Here is a 26,651-nt window from a genome sequence, read left to right on the forward strand (position 1 = left end):
GTGTTACTGTTACTGTGTTGTTCATTTTGTTATCTAATGAGTCACAAATGTGTGTTTTCTGGGGGGAAAATGACATTTCCACTCAAAACTGATTTTAGAAGAGAGATATTATTGTCATGTAGGATTCGGCATTAGGAAACATTAACTCTGTAAAACTTTCCACTGAGCACCAAGTTCATCTAAAATGTCATTTAAACTGTCGTCACTGAGCATCCAAAAGCTTAAGCTGGGACTTTTCCCATCTAAGTTCACAGACAGTGCTTTCTAACTTCTCCTTTGTGTGTTCCTTTCATAAAGAAGTTTGACTGCGTGTGTGGGTGGATGGATCAATGATGCGTTCAAGGTCTCCGCGGAAGTTGCGAAACCTGAATTAAAGATTCGCTACTGCACAAGAAACATTGACACTACATGGTCATTTATAGTCTGTTTGCCTTGTTTAGGACATCAGCAGTAGGAAGGAAACGTGCATGTATGAGTCACTAACGCTCAAGCTACACAATTTTAATGCCGCATATATTTGTTGTGTCTGCCCTGTGATTGGCTGGCAAACAGTCAAAGGTGTAACCCACCTCTCACCCAGTGTCAGCTGGGATCGGCTCCAGCCCCCCCCCCGACCCTTAAGGATAAGCAGTACAGACGGACGGATGGATGTTTGTGTATGCTTTCCAAGCACTGCTAAAATTCCGACAGTCAGTGAAGGTGTCATGGTATCACGGTTAAATGCACCCGCCTGTGCTCCCCCCCACCCCCCACCCCCGCTCTGTCAGAGAAATGCTCGGATGGAGAGCAGCTTCTGTCTGCAGCCTCTCAACTTCAGAGCTCTGTCACAGGTTAGTTTTTTTTTTCCATCTGTTTTCAACATATTTATGGTTTCTGCAAAGTTTGGGTTATTTCAAACGGAACTATTCCTACTTTTGCTGTAGTAAAGGTCTGCTGTGAGTGTGTGTTTGACAATATACAATGCAACATAACATCAACACAACAGAAAAGGCTGCGTGTGTGTGTGTGTGTGTGTGTGTGTGTGTGTGTGACATTTAGCCTTCAGTGCATTATGGGCTGAGTGCTCTCCTCTCAGTCTGAGCTTGTTATTTGCTCGTTTGGCTACAGTCAGAAACAGAAGTGAAGGCTGGGAGGGGGTGTGAACTGTTACCTGGATTCTTTTTCATGATCTACAGTATCTTTGAATGAGTGTCCACTGCAGGGAGAGTGTCTCCTACTTCATGAATTAAACAGTAAGAGATGACATGTTTAGATTACGTGTTCAAGTCAAAGTAGAAATAAAAGTAAAAATACTCCATTACATGTAAATGTCCTGCACTGAAAATCTTACTTTAAGTACGGAGGGATTCTCAGCTAAATGCACTTACAGTATTAAAAATGAAAGTACTCATACTGCAGCACAATGACACCTGACAATTTGAATTCTATACATTATTTGGTTATTATTGATGATGCTTTAACAGTAAGTTGAACTGCTTTATATACAGTTAGACTGTTTGATATATAATAACACATCTTATATAGGCTGTGTAAAACCTTCAAAGTAACTACAGCTGTCAGATACATGTAGTGGACTAAAAAGGTAACTGTAATGTGTATCAAGACTGCACACATGTTAAACTACTTGAGTAAATGTAATCAATTACATTCCAAGCTGTACTTTGAGGCTGTAGCTGTTTGAGAGGGAACTAAATGTAACTGTTTGGTATGTGTTTTAGGGGTTTAGCCTGTCATAAGACATTATATAATATAAAATGATCATGATGTAACCATAACCATAGCTTATATATAGCTGTAAGATTAATGTTCTGAATTAGACGGATAACGGAAACTACAAGTATTGCACATGAGTAAACGACCGTAGTTACATTCACAAATGACCTTTTTTTCCCCCACTGTAAAACATGCTCTAAATCGGTGTCCGTCCCATGCAGCGTTAGCTAACAAGGTAATTCACCGATGTGAGCTGTTGAGCGTCACATCCTTGTGTGTACTACGCTCTGTCTTTGAATGAGTGACCACTTCAGGGACACTTGGAGCATCTGGGCTCTTGTCTCAGCGGCAGCTATGGTCAAAGGCTTCTGTCACACACATGGACCTCCTGTCAGTAACAACAAAGATCTCCCCCACTCCTCTCATGGCTACTTCAAAAAGCTTTGATGCATGCGAACACGCACACACACACACACACCCACACACACACACTGTGCTTTGATGGTGCTCGGTACAGAGGGTCAGGTGGGAGGCTCGATTGACTTTGCCCTCCCTCTTTAAAGGTTTGCGAAAGGTCTCGCTGGTACGCTGCCACTTGACCTTCCCTGTGTCTCTATGTGTGTGTGATTGAGGATGGGCGGGGTGGCATTTGAGGGTCCACAGGTGGTTTCATCAGCGCGGATCCACCGCCTCAGATGGCACCCTGATGCCTGCGCACATAAAAGCGCGTGCTCAGAGACGACACAGCACAATAAAGTTTGTTTATTCTCTCTGTTGGCTGTACTGAAAGGGATAAACCTCAGCCGCAAGAGCTTTGACAGCCACCGACTAAATAACCAAGAGTAGCTCACTAGGATGAAACACTACAATGAACACAAAAGCCTGTGATAATTGCTAAATGTGCGTAAAAGCACATTAAAGTTCAACAGCAGGTGATTTACAGAGCGGCAGCTTGTTTTAACAATGACCCCTGTGTTGTTGGTCCTGCCCAAATCCTCTTATATATATATATATATATATATATATAGAGAGAGAGAGAGTGTGGTTACTTCATAGGAGAGAAAAAGGCCATAGATGTTGTAATCCCATTAGGACGTCACCACAGGCTTCATACTTTACATCACATCAGCTCAAACACTAAACACTGTTCTGTGTCTTTTAATTTTTTCACTATTTAACTATGACATTGGCCCTCCTCTCAAAACTGTTCCATATGGGCACAAAACATTCATCAACATTAACAGCCCCAAGGTAACAGACCTCGGATAGAAAACAAGTGTATTAACTTGCAAAGAGAGCAGGAGTGTGCCGCGGTATCGTGCCTCCTTCACAGCTTAAAGGGAAAAGCCTGAAAACAGCATTCTTGCAGCTCTTTAATTCTTTATGATGTAAATAATCCACACGTAATATTTTGTAAGCCCTTTTCTTAAGTCTGCAACAGTATACATAAACTGTTTCCCAAGGAAAAGTTATTAAAAAAAACTTGAAGTTTAAAAGTTTAAGTTCAAAAGTCAGAATCAGCTTATTCCCCAAGTATGTGAACTTATACAAGGAATATGACACATAAAGTGAACATGAACATTTAACTTAAGCATGAATATTTAACTACATGCAAATGTCAATATTTACTGTAAGTATATATGTAAAAATCAACTATTTGAGTATAAATATTACGCTCAGTTTTTTTAAGTTGATTGATCTAAAGGGCCACGATCACTCAGATGTTCAAATGAATGGCATTCACCAATATGTTCGTTCTGAACAGAAAGTTCTGTCCTATGGGTACCAAGCCAGAAATGTGGTATTTGCACATTAAATTGAAGCTTGGATCAATCGATTTGAATACAAATACAAGTCTCAAAAAAAGGTCGATTTTCAGGACCAATTAAAGAACACCAGGAAAAATATCAAATATTTATCTGTATCTTAAACCTTTCAATGAAATGTTATTTTAATTGTATAAACTCTACTGCTGCACAGTTTCAACCTTAATAAAACGACGACTGAGTTTGACGATATATACTGCATCAGGCTTTAGTGGGACTATTTTCACAATTACACTTAATTAAGACATTTTTGCTTATGACCTGCAACCTGGTCAAAGCTAAGTCCTTTTTTTTTATAAAGTAAAAAGTCAGATTTAAGTCTAAAAGGAGTGTCGCTCTCTTTATTTAATCATAGATTGAGCAAATCACACACATGTAAATGGGAATTTTTCTTAAAAAAGGTACAGTGTGCGTCAACCAAAGAGCACCAGCAAAGTTAGATTACAGATCTTCCAAGACAGGAAGCAACAGTAGACATGTGCTAAATCTAAGTTCTTCATGTTTTATGATGCTGACAAATGTTTACATCAGTAACATTATAAACACAGTATACAATATAGTAGGCCACGATATTCAAGTGTATAAATATTGGGATTTAAATCAAGTGACATTAATTATATCAGGATAATCAAGGCGGGGTGATGCGAAACAATGTATGAACTCATCATCGTTTACGTCAAGCACATATTCTGGTAGCTCCTAACTTGTATTTAGTTCATCGTAGCTGTCGTCTGCCCTCCTTTTCAAAATTTAAAGCAGCCGGGTTTTGACTTTGTTGGTGTTTTCAGTTTAGTGTTTGCAACAGCCCCACCTGTGAAGCTGCAGAATGAAAAAGTATATCCACCCACTGGCAGGAAGTGTGGTTACATTGCCGTAACTTCGGTACCGGAAGTTTTACTCCTCCTGCGTGAATGCTGCATTATACAACATTGCCAAACTGCACAGGACACTGCAGGGGAGGACTGCTGCCTCCGCTGCATAGTTGAAAGGTTTGAACTTGTGTTGGCGGGAGGAGTGTGTGGGTGTGAGTGTATGAAGAAATTATAATGTGAACGGGTAATGACTGCTGAAGTGAGGACAACTCAGCCCAGCTTTGAACAGTTAGTAAGTAACTTGAGTCATTAGTTTATAGGATCAACTTCACATTCTACTGTAATTGTTTTGACAATGATAGGACAAAAATAGGAGGGCATAACTTTTGTTGATGGTGCCAGCCTTATAATATTTAAGATATTTAGAATTACTATAGCCAATACATTTAGATGATCAATTTATAGCAAAACAATAGAAAATGAACCAGCCACTATTTTATTTAGAAATTAATCGCATACATAATTTAAATCTGAATATTTGCTGTGATATTGAACTGTTGGTCAGACAAAGGTTGGCTTTGGGAAATTGTGATGGGCATTATTTGTACAGTTTTCTGAAACTTTAGTAGGCAGTGTAAATCCTCATAGGATTAGTATTTGTAGTGCCTGCACTATGGAATTATGAGAAAACTTGAGTGTAAAAGCCTGTATATCATCCAGACACCCAAATTAACTTGAACCAACCGATTGATCAGCACAGTTTGGCTGCGCTCACACTTTTAAACGGATTTATCCCCGATTCAGCCCTCGCGACATTCAGAGGAGAAAGCTGGTACCTTGGTTAGCACCAATGTTGGGCCCAGATTATCTGGTTTAAAGATCCCATCTTAAACCTTCAGATCCGCTCACAGACAGATCTCGGCCCCCCTGATGATTTCAAATATGTTTGAAAATTACAATTCAAAATCTGGATAATAACATCATTACTTTCTGCAGGCGGACAACAATAGCCGATGAGAGAGACAACCCTAAGAGAAGACAGAAGTCCTGGAGCAGCTAATGGCATCGCACAGCAGCTGTAAACATTTCTTCACCCAGACCACAAAGCATTAGCAGGTGCACCGCTTGGGTTTTGTTTACATGAGATCCCTCCGGCATGATAATCTTCATCATATCCTGTAGTGTGTGATTAATCATTATTTTCAAATCTTGCAGTGTTTGCATGTTTGAAATTAGAGAGAAGAACATCTGTGAAGATTCTCCTTGTGAAATTCAGTCAGGAATTTAAAACTCCTGTAGTGTGAGAACAGCATTAGAGGTTGAGGGGTCACATGCTGTACTTATTTAAAACTATGAGGTAGTGGTACTGATTTTATTTGTTTATTTCCATTATGACAGTACTTTTACCCTATGACATTTCAGAGGGAATGGTGATACTTACTAGTGGGACTCATATGCTACTAGTCACTATATGGACAAAGATTTCACTTTCAAGGATGAACTCATAAAGTATTTTTAGCAAACTGATGCCTGTTTACACATCTAGTAAATCCTGCTACTTCTACAACAATGCCATGCCAAGTATATCAACCGCCTACTGTGCTTTATGTGTTTCTGGTCACATGACTCCACTGACTCAGGGTCAGCAGGGTTTACAGTAAAGAAAGTAATTTGTGCCAGTTTCACGTCCATGACATCCAGTACTGCAGACTTGGGCACACGTGGGTGCGTATTCCTGATCTACGTTTAGTATTTCAGCTCTATTAATAGTCACCTCCCAGCCTCCTCTCCACCACTGGGACAGCTCTCCGGCAGGCCTCAAATATCACATCGACCGCCACCAAGTCGAAGATTGTGCCATCAAAACTGCCGCAGTAGAGGCAGCGCCAGTGCTTACTGCAGTTATTTTTCAGGTTCACGACAAAAAGCAAAGCTTTTTCTGAGATTATTGTATTTTTGAAGGTGGCTCTGCCAAGCGTGGCAGCAGGTGCTTACAAGTCCTGAAGGTAGGGCGGTTTTATTTTAGTTGCAGTCAGTATCAGAGTGCTGGTTAATCTTGCTGTGGTTTTAGGTGTGAACAACTGCGAGGCTGCTCGAAGATTTTCCTGTCTACACAAAAAAAAGACACTTTTGATTCAATTCTTTTTGTGCATGGATCTCCATGTGGGGAGCTGTTTTGTTGTTGATTTAGCTTAAACCCCTGCTGTGACAGCCAGCTGGAGCAGACAGAGTTCTGAGTTTGCAGGAAAACTTGCTCACAGCCAGCCCTTGCGGTTACGGTGTCACGGGTGTTGAAATCTCTCTCTCTTTCTCCGTCTCCGTCTCTTCCTCCCTCAGGTTGTGTAAAGCATCAAGGGCAGAAAACAGCAACCCTCCTCCCCTGCGTCCTCCCCCCCTGCCAGCCTCTCTTTCCTCTGGAGGAAAAAAGGCCAGTCGGTGTGTGCTGCAGCTGAGGAAACACGGTTGACAGCAACAACCGAAGCGAATCTGCTGAAACTGCTTCACAAAGAAGTCATCATTACGGTTTCCTGGAGATTGTTTGAATATTCACGCAGAGGGCAGAGAGTAAAAAACCTGCAGCCATGTCGCCTTTCCTGCGGATTGGGTTCTCCAACTTTGAGATCGATCCCGGTCTGGCCTACCATGAAGAGGTGCTGAACCCGTACTGTGCTGTTTACATGAAGGAGGCCATCGACACAGGTTAGTGACTGTTTGGGTTTGTCTCTGTGTGTGAAATATATACATGGAGAGAGACAGATCAGTGTAAAGGAGGAAAGGCTGGTTAGATCAACGATCAAGTCAGCAATTCTTGTGATTTCTTGTGATCGTTTCTGCTTGTGAGCCTACCTTAAATCAATAATTGATTATCAAAATCATTGGCAACTATTAGTGATGTCTCCAGAGTTAGACCAATATCTCAACGTTTGTTGACTTTTTATTGAGAATAGTTTCCGATCAAATCAGTGTCGTCCAATGTTCTGATGTCCTGATAATCAATGACGTACATGTCTATAGTGGAAATGATCTGGACAGTAGCAGTGCTGGCTGTCTGTGGGAAGATGTTCACCCTAACATTAATTTGATGAAGCATTTTGACACAGCTGTGTTGCTAAAGATGGTTGAGTTGTGATGATACCATCACTCTGGGTTCAGGTATTTCATAGTTTGAAATAGAGCAAAAAGTTTGATAATCAATTCATTGTTCGAGTGATCTTTGACACAAAAAGGCCAGATTTTTGGTTCTGTTTTAGCTCTTCAATTGTAATGATTTGCTTATTTTCTTTGTCTTATGGAAACACTGAATGTCTCCGGGTTTACGACTGTGAGTGAAGTATTAGTGGACTTTTACCAGAAGTAACACCTTTAGCTCTAGGTGATAAAAAATGGATTGTTTTAACTATTTCAGACATTTTATAGACAAAATGAACAATCAATTATTGAGGAAAAAATTGGTCATGTAAATACCCGTTAGCTTCAGCCCTAACTTGATCTGTTTTTCATTGTCTTTTCCACTCAAATAAAACTACTTCAGGTGACAGTGCTGTCTGTATCTATGTGCATTATAATGCACAAATGTAAACATTTTCATCTAAATATATTTATTACGCAAATGTTCTTTGCCTCTTTTATATTGGTCTTGTAAGCACGAAAGGTTCACAAGGGCTTCACTGACATTTTATATTGTGCAGTTGTCATATCATTGTAGAGAGTGTAGCTTTTAAGAGACTTAAGGTAAAGTGTATATATATAACTTTACTGTAACCCTGTTAGGAGACCTGAGGAATACGATGACAGGCTCCATATAGTTGCGTGTTGCAGCCCTCTGCAATATATAAAAATACTGTAAATGCAAGTTGGTCCATATATTTTAAAAAATATCCTTTTTTCTTTAAGATCTTCATTGTGGTTGTTGATTTACATTCATTGTCAGAACTCTGGGAAACTTCCCACTGTGATAACAGACACAGGGCAGATATCTTTGTTCTACATCTGGCTATCTTTAACCACTGGTGAGTATGAGTGCAGGATAAAGCTAAAAACAGTCACTGAGAGGAAAAAGGAGGGCTCTGATGTGTCTTTTCCTCTCTAAAACCACAAGACTTGTCCTACAAGGCAGCAGAAAGAAGCTCTAAGAAGTATGTGTGTGTTTCATTTACACTACTGACTCAGTGAGGGGCCAACGTCGTTTAGCTTCATTTCACTTTACCTCAGATGAAAAGCTGCTTCATGACTGAATGACACCGACTTTGAGCAAGCAAACACTGGAGACTTACAGTAATTCTATCAAATATTGATACAACTCATATCATATATCATATCACATAAGCATTCTCTATTTTTAAACTTGAACGATATTTAAGTGAAATTACAAACCACACTAGATTTTACCCCATTGATGATCACATAAAATAAGCTTCAGAGTTTTCAGTGTTTGACGGACGTGTTGCTCACTGGCACCATGCTGAGGACGTGAAATTAAGAGCTGATGATGAGAAAAAAAAAAAGATCCCATCAGGCACTCTGGCTCGCTGCAGCCGATTTCATCTTCAAATAAAAGAGATGGAAAGCTTCAATAGATAGCTTTTCCTTTGAAGTACTCTACAAAGTCATTTTTTAAACTCTTTTAAGCTCTCGGGCATTTAAGGCGCTCTGTTTTTTTCCAAATATAAAGTTATTGACTTTGGTGTTTTAATGGGTTAGTCCAAACTAACCAACACAGTTTCCCTAATGGATCACTTTGCAGTCATTCTTTGCAGCCTCTCAGCCCACTGAGGCGATCTACTGGACCAAGCTGAAAACCTTTTGTACATACTTGTCATTTTGAACCCTAAATGTATAAAAAGTAGGGCTGATGTTTAAAAATACCAAAGTTACCCTTTAAAGAACGCCTTTTTATGTAAAGTGTGCCTCTATGCCTGCACTTATAGCACAAGCTTGTTCATATACTCTTTCCTGAAAAGATAAAACAATACTCTATATTTCTTTTAAATGATGTATTAGTCTGTCTTCTTAATACTTTCTGACTTCCCTACCAAAGCCCATTGGTCCGTATCAAACACATGCATCTTTAAAAACAACTCACAAATGTATCGTGTCATTTTATGAAAGAGTCAGTCATTTCCTCAAACAGCTGGGCACAGTTGGTTTTTACGAAACGTGACTCAAACAGAAGAAAACTGTGCATTTGCTGGGGACTATTTTCAGCAGCGGATTAATTTGGTGCTTCAATGAAGGAACAAGTCATCCAGTGCACCAGTGTGGCTCAATGGTGTGTTTTAAATAGGTTTTGGACAGCAATGGAGCTCCATGGCACAGAGGAAGAAGGCATATCAGGCTTAAGACACACATACAACACTAGTTAATAGGATTAATTCAGTGCTGGTTTTGGTGTTTTCATGGGATTTGTTTGACTTGTTGTGTGACAATAAGCAAAGAGCAGTGAAAACTGTGTCTTATCATCAAAGGGAGCGCCCTTTATAGCCTTTTGTGGCCCTGTAGCTGCTCTTATAACAGAACCTGTAAATAAGCATGTTTGTAATAACTTATGTAACTGATTTTTAGTAGTTTCCTTTCTTCCTCTTAGTGACATGCAATATAGCATCTTTGTCAATGGGGAATATTGTTTGACAGCTTGTTTCTGTAGTCAAACAGTGGGCCATTCTTGGCTTACTTCCTCATTTAGAGTCCTATTCAATTGAGGCAAACCTGCATTCTGAGTGAAGACTTTAAGAGCTTAAATACTGCTAACAGACTTTCTGTAGCGAAAGGATTTTACTTTTTGTTTAAAGGGGATTTAGTAACCAGGACCAGGTCCAAGTCCAGCTGTGGTGTGTTTACGTCTCTGAGCTGGTTTGAAACTTCTTGTATAAAAAGGATAATCAATCATTTTAAATTTCAATAAACACAAACAAACTCCAATTTAATTTCTTCATATATCTTTGATAAGCCACCTGCACTGCATAAAACATGGAACATCTAAACTCCTTCAAAGCAGCAGAGGCATGAGTGCTAACCAGTCTAAATGTCACCTTGGTACTTTTTCACAGAATAACACAGGAACTGACTGAGTGCAGGCTGACACAAAAACACTTCTCACTCTCTATAACTCGGCAAGGAAGAGGTCTTTGAAAAACACACCTAGTCTGATATATATGTATGACGGGGGGGAAGCAGACATATTTTACTATCTGGGTGCTTTAATCGGCAGAGACGGCAGCTGGCAAAGCAGGCGATGAGCCGATGATGGACAAGGCCGTAGATCAATTTGGGAGTAAAAAGCTTAGTGGGTTTTATTGTTGAAGCAGCAGGATGGCATGTGGCTGTTATGTAAGTGGATATGTGGGATGTTCTTGCAGTAAAAAAAAAAAAAAAATCTGCAGATGTCAATTATGAAGACCAGGGTTTTTTTTTTCTTTTTTGGCCTTGTGATGAGATGTTAAATTTCTGAACACTGGCCAGGCAGTCAATGTTCAGATGGTATATCGAACATCCTGCAATGCAAACTAAACGCATCGGCCAGCCAGGAGTATCTACTTCAGGGTGATACACTATACATTCATCCTGTTTGCCCGACTGATTCCTGGTGTTGGTTTTCATCACTGGCAGGAAATCTCCATCTTACGGATGTTATTAATCAAAACTTGCAACTTAAATTCTTTAAAGGGAAACTTTGCTGCTTTAATATGGATATCCATTCAGTGTTGATGTGCAAAAGTAGTTCACTGAAGCAATAAATACCTCATTGTGTGCTGTATTGGCCGAAAAAGATGACTTATCCTGCTCGCCATGATGCATTATGCACAAACTCTTGACCCCCAAACCTCAAGTCCTCTAAGCAACACAAACAAGACTCAACACAAACTGTCTATGCTGAAATTCATTACAGCAGCTCAGACTGATTAGCCCAGGTGACGGAGCCTGTAGTTCAGAGAGCATGACAGATTTTGCTGGAGAGCTCAGTTTTCTTGGTCAGTATTGTGCACACAGAGTTATTTAGTTCTTCCATTGACTACTGTTTTCAACAACACTGATTTGGTTATGTTTCCCTGAAAGGATAAGGCCTTGTCAACAAATCTATCAAAAGACTAGAACCTGACAAACTTTATTACCCAGTCTGCGACTCTCAGCCAAGACCTTTAATTTTTTTTAAAAGCTAAATAATTTCCTAAATCAGCAGGGAATTGTTGTTTGTAGCAAACATTAACAGAAGTAAGTGGTGCATTTGTTGGGGTTTATTTTCAGTGGTGGATTAATCTGCATTTGGTATTTTTAGTGAGTATCTGGGACAGCAGGGTGGTAGGGTTAGGTCGCTTCTGATTTTGACGATCCGGTTCAGCGTATGAGCTTAACCTGGTTTGATTTTATGCAGACTGACCTAACCAGCGTTCATCATTATGAGATGTTCTGGCAAATCGAAAAGTAGCCTACATCAGCAACCTGTGTTGACAGCACTAAGTCTATCTTGTATTACATAAGTAGTAAGCAATACGACAACGTGATTAACATAATATTATACTGCACTGTCTGAGTAAAGTTACAGGTCTTTGTTTTTAGCAGTTCATACTCTGTGTCAAAAGTGTGGTCCAGTAACAATGAGGGATTTTATCGGATAAAGCCTGAAAATTAAACAAACCGGACAGACAGAGCTTGATCCGAGGTTTTATGCAGTAAATCTGACCTAACTTTAGATACTGTGTATACACGGCAGATTCTTACATTAGCTCTGGTAGCCTTTGAGGTTAAAAACAAGAATTAGCAGAACAGACACCGTCTGATAAATCTCGCTTTCATGATGGCCGTGATGATTGAACCCTGTGGGCCTAATTCCCAGTTCCTTCTCGAGTGCATCTTTTTTTGTTTTGTTTTGATGTTAAACTAAAAAGAAAAGTTAAGTTCCGTTTTCCTGATTGTGGTGATTCGTGGTCTCTCATTATGCTGTCACACATGTTGTCACATGTCACACAGCGGAACAAAGTGGCTCACTGATGTGTTTTCCACGAGAATTCTCTCCAAGTCTGTGAACTGGTGGATGCACTGTATGGTGCATCTTGCATGTTTTGCCAATCATCATCATAATTCCAATATGAAGCTTTTTACTGATGTGTTGTCTCTGTCATAAATAAGATGCATCGCACTTTGGCGACACAGATAATACTTGTTATTAGATGAATTCATTGTTTAGTTTTGGTCTTTTAATGAGATTTGTTGACTATAAGACATTGTTAATCACAGGCCTAGCCAATTTGTATGTAACAGGGAATAAACTAACCATTTTGTGAGCCTAACGTGAGCCCAGATGTGCTGGTCAGGACGACCCAGGCGGTCTCCAGTTCCCATGGTAGAGGGTTGAAGTGGAGAAAAGATGTTTAATAACGTGATGGAAAGCACCTGGGAGACTGGGATGGGAAAATTAAGGGAGTTATCGATCATTGTTTAAATGATAAAGTGATCGGCACATGTGACGCACATTGGGCAGACTGAAGATAGTGTGTACTGGAGTCAGCTTGGTTTGTTGTATTCATTGTTGATGTAATAAGTCTGTCGGGAAGTGAAGATAGCACTCGGTCCTAAGTATAGTGATAGTATAAGTGAGAAAGATCATTTAAAAATCCCCCACACCTGCCAGCAACAACAAGACCTTTAAGTTGAGGATTAATAAGTATTGAAGTGAAAGTGAATATCACACAGTGCAGCTTTGTTTTCATTTTGTTTCCTGTCTGTTGCAAACAAAAGGTTAAAGCAAAGAACCTGCCAACAAAGATGTGTGTTTGTTTTCCAGAAAAGGGCCAAGTGTACAAGCAGAAGAAGCCAACCATGTACCCGCCATGGAGCACCACGTTTGATGCCCATGTCCACCGCGGCCGCATCATGCACGTGATGGTGAAGGACCGGACAGTTGAGCTGAAGTCTGAGGCCACTGTGGCTCTGGACTCACTGGCAACGCGATGCAAGAAGGAAAATGGCAAACTGGAGATCTGGGTTAGTGCAGTGGGATGTGTGTGTACTTCACGTGTGTGTGTCTTTCCATGTTTGTCGTCCCCGACCAGCTGTTTGGCTATTCCAGCGAAAACCCAGATGGGCTGGCTCACTTTAGGGTCGAAAGACCAAATTATTAAAGCGATAATCCTCCTTTTAGTCTCACACAACTGTGTGTGTATGTGTGTGTGTGTGTGTGTGTGTTTGTGGTGCTGAGCATAATTACCTGACCCAACAGGCCTGGAGATATTTTGATAGCAGGAAAAGCACAGGTGTAGTTTAAAGCCACGTCAGTGAGCCAAGCATGTACTCTAGAAAACTGGGCTGAACTGGAAAAACTCACTTGAATGCAGCTGTCAGTATTGCGGTTAGCTACACATGCTTCCTTTCCTGCTATGACATGTCAACCTTTCTGCAATGGAAAAGATCTTTACTGTATCTTTAAAGGGAATTTATTACCTTGGATTTTTTTTCTTTACATTTACGTGCGGTCAGACTGTGGCTCATAATTGTCATGGTTTTTCTCCTTGCATTGTGCTTTGCTTACTCATTAATATGGAATAACTATTTTGTAGCTTCGACATAACACAATCTGTCTTCTCCTCAACAATAAGTCAATACTGACAACAGGAGAATCATGTCTTTTAATCTAATAATCACAATAAAATAAGCCAGTATGGGTTATGTAGCTATCGTGAAGTAAATAGCACCTGATCACGAGAAAACAAAAGTTATGTTGGTATGAGATCACATCATAGTTATTTCATGATTGCAGTGTGAAGAAATCTACACCTATTAAGTCAACACCAGTAATCTGTTAATCTTTAGTCACAAGAAAACAAGTTATATAAATTATCTGACTGTCAAACTTAAAAAAATGCTTTTTTGAATGAAAAATATTGAACTCTTTTGGGCTAGAAGATTACTTATAAATCAAAAAACTACTGTTACTGTATGTTTTTTTCGACTACATGCATCTTCTCCCTCTACTTTCATCCCAGAGTGCATCAGAATGCTTCATTTACTTAAAAAAAAAAATCAGGGTGTGCTGCTGCACTGGGGGTTTAAGTATATGTAATGTCAATATCCCCAGTTGGAATCCGGGCAGGGACCACTGTTCCATATCACTTCCTCACACTCATTTCTTGTCATCTCTCCGTCGTACAGTCTAAATAAGGACAAAAATGCCCCAGAAATACTTGAGTTGCATCATCATTATTTTCAGGTTACGAAGGACATCACTGCTCATGCTAATTACCCAGATCTTCCTCAATCTATTTTTAACTAATCAGATATTAAAACAGATCACTCCTTGTGCACCAGAGATTTTGTTTCCCTGGAAAGACTCAGCTTTGGATGACACCGCAGGCTTCATGCCAAACTAAGAATCAAACAAAAGTAAAATGGATGAATCAAATCAAATATATAAATATATTCTGGGGCTGAATATCCTCCCCAGTCTGGTCCTGTGTGTGCGTGTGTTGGCTTGTGCCAGACACCAAACGGGTTCTCCATTATACATTTCATGCACATCATCACCATTCTGAATAGACATCCTTCCCTTTTCAATCGAAGTGTTTTTTTCTCAAGAATTTCTGCAGAAAACTATAAATGCTGACTCAATCATGCTTTTGTTTCGTTTTTTCTTTTCTACCGCTGTCTCTTTTTGTCTCAGCTCGAGCTGAAGCCACAGGGCCGCCTGCGGATGGAGGCCAGGTATTATCTGGAGAAAAGTGGTGAGTGGTTCAGTTCTATATGTAACTCAATCAGCTGCCCCTCCATCAGTTATAACAGCTACAATGTACAAAAAAACATGAGAATTTAAATCAACTATCCAAACTAAATCTGTCAACTGAGAGTGAAAAAAAGAGACAATTATCTTCATGATGTGACGTTACACAGATAAACATTTGACTAAAAAGGAGACGTTTTCTCCACTACCATTAAGGCTTTAATGAGCCTTAATCGTCCAAGCCGAATTACATTTTCTCAAACTAAAAATAACTTAAAGTTGATGTGTGAGCGCTTTTTGTTGGATCCTTTTCACAGCTGCTTTCATGGCATTTACACCAATGCCATGGCCTGAGAAGTCACGGACAACTAAAGGGAAGAAGCCATCTCATGTTCCTATATATAGACCCAGTTAATAGGAAATCACTGCTCAGAACAACAGGTGGCATAGTGACGGCTCCACTGTGACAATTTGATCTGTGCAACTTCCCCCAGAACTACAAACACACAAGTCGTCTGAGTGGTCTCACTGACCAGAAATCTAATAAATTCCACATTTTTACGTGAAATTGCCAAATATTCACCCTCTGCAGGGTCGATTCATGCAGTACACAGTATTTCTAAACAGACATTTTGCTTTTTAAAGGGTAGTCGACATTTTGGGCTTATTCACCTCCAGTACTGATGCTAAGCTAGGCTAACCCCATCCTAACTCCAGCTCTGCACTTAATGGAAAGACATGAATATTATCAATCATTGTGTAACCTAAAATGTTAAGGTGTTATATAGTATGTACATGTTATAAAGTTAATAAATAAGGTGAATGGTTGATCTGACGTCTAGTAACAAAGAAAACTAATTCAAGAGTCACAGATTCAGCCACATTGACTTAAAAATGACAGAATCTACAAACAAAAGCCAAAAAGAACCCGAAAGTGCTTTAGCGGTTTACACATAGAAGGGAATCTGACTCTAGTTTCTAGTGGCTCCTAGTACACGTCCTTGCAGTTCCAAGGAAGGGACATAGACATACAACCGAAACAAGGAAACAAATCTGAACAAAGACAACAAACATAAACATATAACTACTATGTACATAAGGCTGTTATAAACTACCACCTGTGGTAATCCCTTCAAACTAAAATCAATAAAGCAAGTAGATGATTCACATTTTCATCATTTTACAATATGCTGGGCAAAGTTTTTGTAGCAACAGCAAAGACTGACTCATCCATACGAAACGGTATAAGCTCTTTGGTCAAAATGAAAGTGTCGGTAAGGAACACTTCTCGATTCACAAAAGGTGAGAGCATTTAGGTGTGAAATCTTCCTGGCAGTGAGGGGACACTCTCACCAGACAAAGCTGAGCTCAATATGTCTTTTCTATCATCCGTTTTCTGTTTTTTTGAGTACAGGCTGTGTGATGTGTTTCAGACGCTGCAGGTCACACAGAGGGAGAGCCAGAGCCCGAACAAGAGAGAGAGGGCCTGTTCGCGCTCCATCAGCGCCGAGGAGCCATCAAACAGGCTAAAGTTCACGTCGTCAAATGTCACGAGTTCAGCGCCACGTTCTTCCCTCAGCCGACCTTCTGCTCCGTCTGCAAGGAGTTTGTCTGGTGCGCAACAAACTGAGATAGTGCAGATGGCCAAACGGTCATGTTCCTCATTATCAAATTAGTCATTTCACTTGTTTTTATCCACCACAGGGGTCTCAACAAGCAGGGTTACCAGTGCAGACGTGAGTGTCAGACTGTTTTCCACTGACGTTCTGGTTGGCAACGTTTGAATCACGACCTCTTCCCCCTTTCTCTCGTTTTAACTCTGTCGTCTTTGTGTCTCTTAGAGTGCAATGCAGCTATTCACAAAAAATGCATAGACAAAGTAATCGCCAAATGCACCGGCTCGGCTATTAATAGCAAAGAAACAATGGTAAGTGTCTCCCTCACACTGATGTTTAGTCTCTACAGACACTCATTGTTTCACATAAATGTTCTGTGACAGTGTGTCACTTCTTACATCTGGAGACCGCTGATGCAGCATGTGTTAGAGATTTGTAAACTTGTGGTTATAAATGCTTACTAATCCAACAGTCATCTCATAGAGAGTCATCTCATATCATTACACCAGACATTCTTGTCTCATTTGCTGCTTTTATCTTCTTGCTCTTGTTTCACTTCCTTGCCAGCCACATGCTTGCTGACTTCACATGCACGAAACCAAAAGAGAATGCAAACCCACGTGTTGTAGTACACAATTTAAAAGGACAGACCTGCCACCCACTGTCGGGATACAGGAAGTGTTTCTGCTACTGCTCTTGGCTTTATTTGCTTCTCTTCTGAGGTCTGGCAAGCCTGTTTGCAAAGCTTAACCTGTAGTAGGCCCTCGGTGATCAGCTGTATGATGTGATGTGTGTGCTGCAGATTCACAAGGAGCGCTTCAAGATCGACATGCCCCACAGGTTTAAAGTCTACAACTACAAAAGCCCCACCTTCTGTGAGCACTGCGGTACTCTGCTGTGGGGCCTGGCCAAGCAGGGGCTCAAATGTGAGGGTGAGAGGCTGGAGTTTTATGGCTTCTGTGGTTTTATGTATGTAACTTGCTGTGTTCAGAAAATGGATTCTTGTCTCGGCTGATAGGAACTTTTGCCCCTTTGCAATGGGTCATTTCACAAATGTGGTTTCTGCAGGGGGCTGTGGAATTTCATTTAGTAAAACAGCTAGCACAATAACAACCACACTGTGCTGTGGAATAAAAACACAGCAACACATTTGTCTAATATAAGTCCAATATAAGCTTTCAAGAGTCAAAGGACTTGTCGCACACTCATACAATAGGTTAAAGTTAAATGCTGATAGTCATACTCTTAAGGCTGTGCTAAAAAGGACAATGAAGAGCAATAATTAAGAATAAATAAGAATTAGAAAACAAATAGAGAAAGATGTAAAAGATAACAAGTTATAAATGAGATATAATTGAGTGTATATTGGCCCAGTGATAGTATGTCCTTCTCGGTTCAGATAAGGAAATTCCACGTTAAAAGAAAAACCCTTTAAGATGGAAAAAGGGAAGAAACCACAGGAGAAAATGTGCTAGATAAGGGAGAGACTATACAGAGGCCAAGGAACACCAAATCCTACTATTCATCCAAGAAATCCAGAATTACCGAAACACATGGTTTAGTCAATAATTTAGTCAACAGCATGACATGATAGACTTCCAACAGCTGGCAGAATATATTTACAACATTTACAACATTTCCCATCAGGAAGACGCAGTAAATATTCAGCATGTTTTGGATGCTCAACCAGAAACACGCTGCAGCTGTAACAGCAGCTGAAAGATGCAGCGGTCCATCTGAAGTCAATCAAATTTCCAAATGAGTCCAACACACTGATGCAGTCAATGTGTGTGAGGCCTTTAGATCTGGGCACAGAACCCAATGGCACCACGAGGGGAAAATCTCTCAAACAGAATTTGTAAGACAAAATGTCACTTCCTCTGTACACAAATGAAGCAATGCATTGGCCCCACTCCGAGAATAGTGTTCTTTATCTTGCATAAACATAGCTTAACGCCCCCTTTTCAAAGTATTGTTGCGTCATATGTTGTGTGTGGAAATATGTGCAGGTACGGTCAGTGAGCATAACAGATAAAAATGTGTTTTTATTAGATGGTAAACTGTGGTCATGCTGTGTTTTCTCTGTGCAGAATGTAGCATGAACGTCCATCATAAATGCCAGAAGAAAGTAGCCAACCTTTGTGGGGTAAACCAAAAACTGATGGCCGAGGCGCTGGCCATGATCGAGAGCAAACAGCAGGTCAGACAAACAAATCTGTGCTTTCAAAACGTCTAAATGTTCGCATACAAAAGTGCTCTTACTTATAATGTGGTGGAGTAAATGTGCCCCGAAGCAGTTTAGACACTCACACAATAAATGAGTGACATTTCCAAAACTAATCATGTTAAATAATCATCATCTTAAAAACCTCAGTGTGATTTTGGTCCCACCTTTTGCCTTCAGGCCAGAAGCACCAGAGACAGCGACATCATTGGTCGAGAAGGTCCAGTAGGTGTTGGCCAGCCGGGAATGATCCGAGCTCCGTCGGGGTTAGTAACAGGTGTACCAGCCACACCTGCAAACAAAGGTACACAACATCTAAAATCAGCTTTCTCATCAAGCCAAGACATTTCTTCTTGATAGTTTTTTCTGTTCCATTCCTGCTTCCTGACCTTCCGTCTTCCTGCAGAGTTGCAGGGTGTTTCGTGGGACGGGCCGGCTGACGTCAGCAGGTTGGTCACTGAAGCGCTGACAGAAGAGGAGCCTCTGTACGCCGTCCCCAGGAAGGAGCACCAACCCAAATTCACCGTCGATGACTTCGTCCTGCACAAGATGCTTGGGAAAGGCAGCTTCGGCAAGGTACTGGAGACTATCTGATCGAAAGACGAAAGGGTTTCCATCAGAGCGGACAGCACACGGTGAACATAATGTTAACGGTCATTACAACAAAAAGAAGAGTGAGGGGAAAGGTTCGGCATCTTGGTCATGTTAAATGGCTTCCTTATTCTTGCTGTGTTCACCACTGACAGTTTTATGTGAAGCATAAAAGTTTTACAGTATTGATTTTCTGCATCAGTTTTAGTAATTTTAGATGGAAGGAGTTAGGTAGATATGAGAGTTATTCACAGAAGTACAGAGCAAAGGTGTAGGATGTCGCAATAATGTTCCTGCAGGAATATATAGAGGTGTTCTTTATGGAGTGTTTTACAGCTGTAAGACTATTTCTGATATGTGTTAGATGGAACATCTTCAGGGGGAAGACTTCATCAGTGGTATTCTAGTCATTCATCAACATGAAGCTTTCATGCAGCACATTGTGTGTCTTGCGGTCACATTTATTTGTGCAGCCAGTTTCTACAGAAAAACCACAGGCTTCTCGTTGCTTTGATGACAGCACTAGCACATTTTTGGCCGGGGGCATTAGAGCAAAAGGAACTATTTAACTGTGCGGCCGCAGCACTTTTTACATGTTCTTGCTGTGTTTCCAGGTGTTCTTAGCCGAGCTGAAAAAAAGCGGACAGTTTTTTGCAGTGAAGGCTCTGAAAAAGGACGTGGTGCTGATGGACGACGACATCGAGTGCACCATGGTGGAGAGGAGGGTCCTCTCTTTAGCGTGGGAAAATCCTTTCCTCACACACCTCTACTGCACCTTCCAGACTAAGGTATTTACTTTTTTTTTATATATACTTGATGCTTGAAGCTCAGAACTCATCTGTAGACCTTCACTCTAACCCTCCTCAGCAAACTCCGCACCCCCCTGACCTCTGTGCATTTTTGTGTCCAGGAGAACCTGTTCTTTGTAATGGAGTATCTCAATGGAGGGGATCTCATGTTCCACATCCAGAACTGCCATAAGTTTGACTTGCACAGAGCCACGTATGTTAAGACACACAACTGTAACCTTGTACAATTTGGGAGGGATGCATGTTCATACTGTGAATCTTTGTTGACATGTTGTGAATAACCATTTGCTTTAACCTTGCTGCATTATAAACTTCTGTAATTTAGTGTAGGGGTGCGAATGAAACAAGCAGGAGGAAAGTCAATAGTAACACACCCACATGTTTGTTTTTTTTTTGTCTCCCTGCAGCTTCTATGCTGCTGAGATCATCTGTGGGCTCCAGTTCCTGCACTCTAAAGGAGTCATTTATAGGTAGAGCCTAAGTATAAGCCAGAAACAGAACTGAAACTGATCACTGCTTTCTGTATTTGCTCACTGATATATCTTGTGCTCCTGTTGCTCTCCAGGGATCTCAAGCTGGATAATGTGCTGTTGGACTCTGACGGTCATATAAAGATAGCAGACTTTGGCATGTGTAAGGAGAACATGCGGGACGACTCTCGGACGTCCACCTTCTGTGGGACGCCAGACTACATTGCTCCTGAGGTGACCACACACACACACACACACACACACACACACACACACACACACCACGTTAGAATGGAATTAAACCAATTAAACAACACAGAGTAGAAAGATGCATGATGCAAGCTGTACTTCTGGCAACACCCTAATTAGTGATGTCACAGTGGCTGTTTTACTTTGACAGGTGGTAGGAAACACCCACTGTATCACACACAAAACCTTTTACTGTTGGAGGCATATGATACCGCAAATATCTGTGGCCAGCTGCATAAAAAAACACTTTCCAGAGTGATCCCTTTCTTTATAGTTAGATGATGCTGCTGCAGTGTCACCTATTGGCCAAATGTGTCAAGGTCACTCAGAGACCATATTCACTGATGTCCACTAAATGTGGCTGCTATAGCACAAAGCGTTTAAGAGGTATGCCATTTTTACATACAGCCCTGTACACCATTTGAACTTTGAGGGCCACTGATAGCAAAACTGTACAGAATATCAAAATAGTATAAAATTCATTACAGTCAATGACCATGTCAATCAATGGAATAGACTTAGAGATATCTCTATTTGGTGCAAAGGATTGAACGACCATCCCGCTCAAACTGCAGCCTCTAAATCCAACCACTTCGCATGTTTAACACACTAAAATCTAAAGTTGGCACAGCTACGTTTTATACAACTCGATCGAGAAAACAGCAAAGGGTAACAGACTGCTTGTTATTTAAAAGCTACACTGAGAGCAGAGCTGGGGAGTGGACTGCTTCAATTGTTTCTGTGTTGTCGTGGGTCAGATCCTGCTGGGTCAGAAGTACAACAGCTCAGTGGACTGGTGGTCGTTTGGGGTGCTGCTATACGAGATGCTGATCGGTCAGTCTCCGTTCCACGGCCGCGATGAAGAGGAGCTGTTTCAATCCATTCGAACAGACAACCCCGTTTATCCCCGCTGGCTCACCAAAGACGCCAGGGACATTCTGGTCAAGGTGAGGCACTGTGTGTGTGTGTGTTTCAGTGGTTGTGTTTGGGGTTGTTAGGGGAACTTAACTAACTCATCTCTGGGATAATCTGGGACTTTGTAAAGCACTATGAGACACTGTGTTGTGATATTGGGCTATACAAATAAAATTGAATTGAACTGAATTGAATAATCTAAGAACTGGTTATTTACATGCAGTTCTTTTGCAGGCAAACATTTGTAGCAAGTGTCAATCGCTGTCACGTGTCCTGAACAACAAAATGTGAGGCTCGTGCTGACATCAACCACACAAATGTTTAAATCAATGAACAACTCTGAATCTGAGAAAAAAAGCCACGGCTCAAAAGTGCTGGTTGACATTTGAGACTACAAACTAAAGCCACAGTGGAAAGAATAAAGGACCGCCTTTCTACAGTTGCAGGACAGGCTAAACTGTTTGTCTGTTCCTTTCTGGGAAATTCAGTCAGAGACACACTAATGGAGGTTTATCCTTCGACGATGTAAAACCAAATAAAATTACAGCTTTCAGAAGATGAGTGAAAAGATTATGCCTGCGTGCGTATTTCCAATCGCACCGTAAACAGTTGGTAAGCCCTGGTGTGTCTGTGCTGCAGTTGTTTGTGAGGGAGCCGGAGGAGCGCCTGGGAGTCAAAGGAGATATCAGACAGCACAGTTTCTTCAGCGGCACCGACTGGAACGCCCTGGAACAGCGACAGGTGGTGCCGCCCTTCAGGCCAACTTTAGTAAGTACAGTCGCGGTTGGTGCAGCGCAGGGTGTCACTCACAGTCAAATACACTCAGTGTGACTCATTCTGAGCTAATGAAAACACAACTATTCTTAGTTTCAGGTGATGATACACTTATGAGTATGGTATTTCATTTCTGCCAACAGACACACACTGCCCTTTACATGGCAAATTCATTGTCACTTTTACAATGACATTTGCTTTTTTGAAACTTTTATTATAAATTCAGGACACAGACAAGCAATTCTGATTACCAATTTGAATCATTTTTGAGTAGAAATGACAAAAGACTTGTCTTGTATGATGGACAAGCTCTGATTTCTGATTTATACACCAGTGATTGGCAGATTAATCAATATGTGTCACATAATCTGATGACTAAAGTTGACCAAAGCCGTTTTACTTGACTAATTCTGACAGTGAGCCGTCCTTCTCATCAAATGATGAATATGTTAAGCTCAACTCATGGTATTACCACACACACTTTACCAGGGTTCCCACTATAAGTCAAATCTAAAATCACTGACGTTTCTATGAGCTTCCTTGACTAAAAAGTTGAATTTCCATTACCCATAACATAACACACAAAATAATTTAAAACACACTTTAGATTAGGGATCTCTTAGTGTCCTCAAGGTTTCATGTAACCAGAACAGGCATGAAACCAGAAACAAGAGGATTCTAATTTGTTGAATTCCTGAACTTTCCCCTGTCTGGAGTAGACTTTTAATTCTATGACTGACTGCCATGACCCGAGGGCCCCCTGTCCTATTCATGATTTGAGGAACAATTGATACACAATTCACAGCACGCTGGAAGACTGTTGAATCAGTAGCGTATTGTACGCGTCATTGTGTCTAATGAAATACTTTCCCTTCCACCCTCACAGACGTCCCCCAGCGACTGCAGTAACTTCGACAAAGAGTTCATCAATGAGAAGCCCCGGCTGTCATGCGCCGACCGGACGCTCATCAACAGCGTTGACCAGACGATGTTCAGAAACTTCTCCTTTGTTAACCCGGGGATGACTCACCTCACAGCACACTGACCGCCCAGCCAGCAACCTACTACCTACAAACAAGCCGCTCAGTCGCCAACAGCACTTACTGTAACTGAAACAAACTGCAAAGACTTTAAACCGTGAATGTCACAAAAGTCAACTGTATCCATACATATGATGATAACCACTAAGGGGGTGTGAGGCACATACAATCGCAAATAGGATCACAGGATCTTTGTCACATGACTTGTTTGTCTCTCTCCGTTTTACAACTTTAGGCTTGAGACAAAGAGGCGCAGAAGATGTACCAAGACACTTCACATAAAACATGAACATCCCAGGACAAACATCTCAGAGCATATAAATAATCACCCATAGAATTCCCTCTTAAATTATTCAACCTCCTTCAAGGACAACTCCAGTATTTTTAAACTGGGGCCACATTTTTACATATTTTGGGTTCGAACTGACTGACGGGTACAAAAGGTTGTGGAATTGTTCCAGTAGATTGCCTCAGCCAGCAGCCGCGAACAGACTACACTGGTTGTCATTTAATCTTACGGGGCAACTACGCAGGTCAAACTGACAACTGCAACTGACAGGCTGTAATTTTTACCTTGTGGAACATGGGAGTTAGTAGTCTAGCTGCTGTTGACTTCCGTGTTTTATCACATTAGTTTGGCTCCAGACTAAGTCTTTCAAACACCAAAGGGGCAAAACAATAAAAACGAACTGACTGAAGCAGCTGAAGAACAGTTCTGCAAGATTAAATTGCTGTTTTTGTCAATGAAGTCTGGTGGCTTTGAACTGAGCGATAAAACTGCTGTTTCTCGTGGAACAAAAAGGACTGAACCATTTCCAAAAATGTATCTACCTACTAATCCATTATCTAGATCAGGGTCGTCAGGGTCGCGGGGGAGCTGGAGCCAATCTCAGCCGACTTCGGGCGAGAGGCGGGGTACACCCTGGACTGGTCACCAGCCAATCACAGGGCTACACACACACACAGACAGAGACAGACAACCACTCACACACATACACCTACTACCTACTAATCATTTAGAGCCAATCATTTAGCCAAGGAATGTAAAAATAGGGCCCAGGTTTTTAACGTTACCGCCATCATCCCTTAACTTTGTGCTTATCAGGGTGCGTTTATCAATGGGAATGTGTACTTATGTACTCCTCATAATAATTTATGACGTTCACTTCAAGTAAAACAAACTGAACTTTGGTTACACCACTATAGTATTCACAGTCCTGTTATCGTTTTATTTCCTGTTCTATTTCATAGCTTAATGAGGCTTTTACCTCCGCATTTGTTGTAAAAATACATTTTAACAAACCTTTGTTGTGTAAATGAATGTGATCTAATTGTGTCGATATACTGCACCGTCAGTTGGATGTAGATCTGTAAATGTGAGTTCACTCAGAGGGTTTTTGTTTACGTGATTTCTCATGGTACCTCGAGAGCTTTATTGATGCTGTAATTTGGATCAGATACTTGGATCTCTACATACGGTAGTTTTTATTGTTCTCTTCATTGTGAATCCTGTACAATAAAATATGTGGGTTTTTTTTTTTTTTTTAGACCATTGTCTGTTTTGTTTCTGGCAAAAACTGAACACCAGATTTACTGAGAGAGCAGAGGTGGAGACAGAAAGAAGAACAATCTGGCCTTTACAATATATTTTCCAACGTTAAGAAATTCATACAAATTATACAATGTAATCTAATACAAACAACCTGGAAATGTAATTAAAAATAGTTATAGACAAACTAGCCAGGTGGGCATGTGCGTTTCTGGCAAAGTTAATGATTTAAGAACCTGACAAATCAACTTACTTTGTCACGTTAATGCAAAATCCTATAATCCAATTATGCCAGTTCTGTTTAGTGATTTACAACTTTGGAGAAATAGAGTAAAATCATTACCAGTTAACAATTCCCTATCATATACTCGTATTTATCATGAATCCGCTCAGCCCCACTAAATGTGTTGAGTTTATGGCAGCACTGTTAAAATTAATTAGATTATATTGATTACATAACTGATTAATGGGCTGACCTGGACTGAGGAGGAGAATGTGACACAGTTTCCAGTGAATCTGAATCATTCACAACTTAAACCATGGCATATTTAGTTGTTAAAGGAGCACTGTGTAGGATTTAGGAGAATCTACTGGCAGAAACAGAAACTCATGCGTAGAATCTGCTAAAACTAAAAATCATTGTGTTTTCATTATGTTAGAATGAGCCCTTTATAACTGCATGGGGAGCAGGTCCTCTTCCACAGAGTCTGTCCCATGTTTCTACAGTAGTAAAGTGGTGGCTTGAATTTGGTGGCACATATTTGCAGGACGAAGAGGAAATAAGAGGAATACCATTTTTGTGTCATGACAAACAAAGGATCATACTTATTATCTACACACTGTGCCTTTTAATAACTTTGTAGAGCTGTTAAACTGACTTCAACTTCTTTGGATGAAAATAGGATTTAAACACCGTCAGACACAAGTTTCTTTTGGGGAAATGTTAAGTGCCTGTGAATTAAGTGCCAGCACCACCAAAATGAGACAAAACACAAAGCTCGTAGAACATATGTGCAACAGAGGGACCTCATAACCAGTAAGAAAATACTTATTCAATACTACTACACATGCAGAAAGTCAGGCAATAGAGCCACTTCTTTTTCTTCAAAGCATTTCTTTATTTGGAGTGCAGCAGTGCCCTCAGCTGACATCAGACCTCTTCCAAGTAAGCAAGGATACTTTGGTGATAAGCATGTGGTGTCACTTTCCCTTTAACATATCTAACTACATGTGGTGAACAACAGTGACCATGTTAGTGTCAATTAATTACAGCATTCTTATGATTTAGTCAATAACAGGATGAGAATATTGCATAAAAATAACTAAATGAAGTCTGAGCACAAACAAAAAAATAA

At 40.7% G+C, this 26,651-nt stretch overlaps 1 protein-coding gene across 2 annotated transcripts; it reads left to right on the top strand.

Annotated features, from left to right (window-relative positions):
* Nucleotides 1-762: 762 nt before the first annotated feature.
* Nucleotides 763-25,271, top strand: prkcq (protein kinase C, theta). 2 transcript variants are annotated; one of them, XM_070853592.1, is made up of 18 exons: nucleotides 763-830; nucleotides 6,689-7,051; nucleotides 13,131-13,330; nucleotides 15,003-15,063; nucleotides 16,493-16,673; nucleotides 16,764-16,795; nucleotides 16,901-16,986; nucleotides 17,478-17,607; nucleotides 18,766-18,875; nucleotides 19,080-19,203; nucleotides 19,306-19,475; nucleotides 20,105-20,278; nucleotides 20,401-20,492; nucleotides 20,707-20,769; nucleotides 20,865-21,003; nucleotides 21,777-21,965; nucleotides 22,573-22,701; nucleotides 23,594-25,271. In XM_070853592.1, exons 2-18 carry the CDS (start codon nucleotides 6,934-6,936, stop codon nucleotides 23,750-23,752), a joined length of 2,157 nt encoding a protein of 718 aa, XP_070709693.1. In that variant the 5' UTR covers nucleotides 763-830; nucleotides 6,689-6,933; the 3' UTR covers nucleotides 23,753-25,271. The 2 variants fall into 2 exon arrangements, with proteins under 2 accessions (XP_070709693.1, XP_070709694.1); XM_070853593.1 differs by lacking the exon at nucleotides 763-830 and having other exon boundaries at nucleotides 6,634-7,051.
* The last annotated feature ends 1,380 nt before the right edge of the window (nucleotides 25,272-26,651 follow it).

The sequence above is a fragment of the Pempheris klunzingeri genome, chromosome 22 (assembly GCF_042242105.1).
Source record: "Pempheris klunzingeri isolate RE-2024b chromosome 22, fPemKlu1.hap1, whole genome shotgun sequence".
Lineage (NCBI taxonomy): Eukaryota > Metazoa > Chordata > Actinopteri > Acropomatiformes > Pempheridae > Pempheris > Pempheris klunzingeri.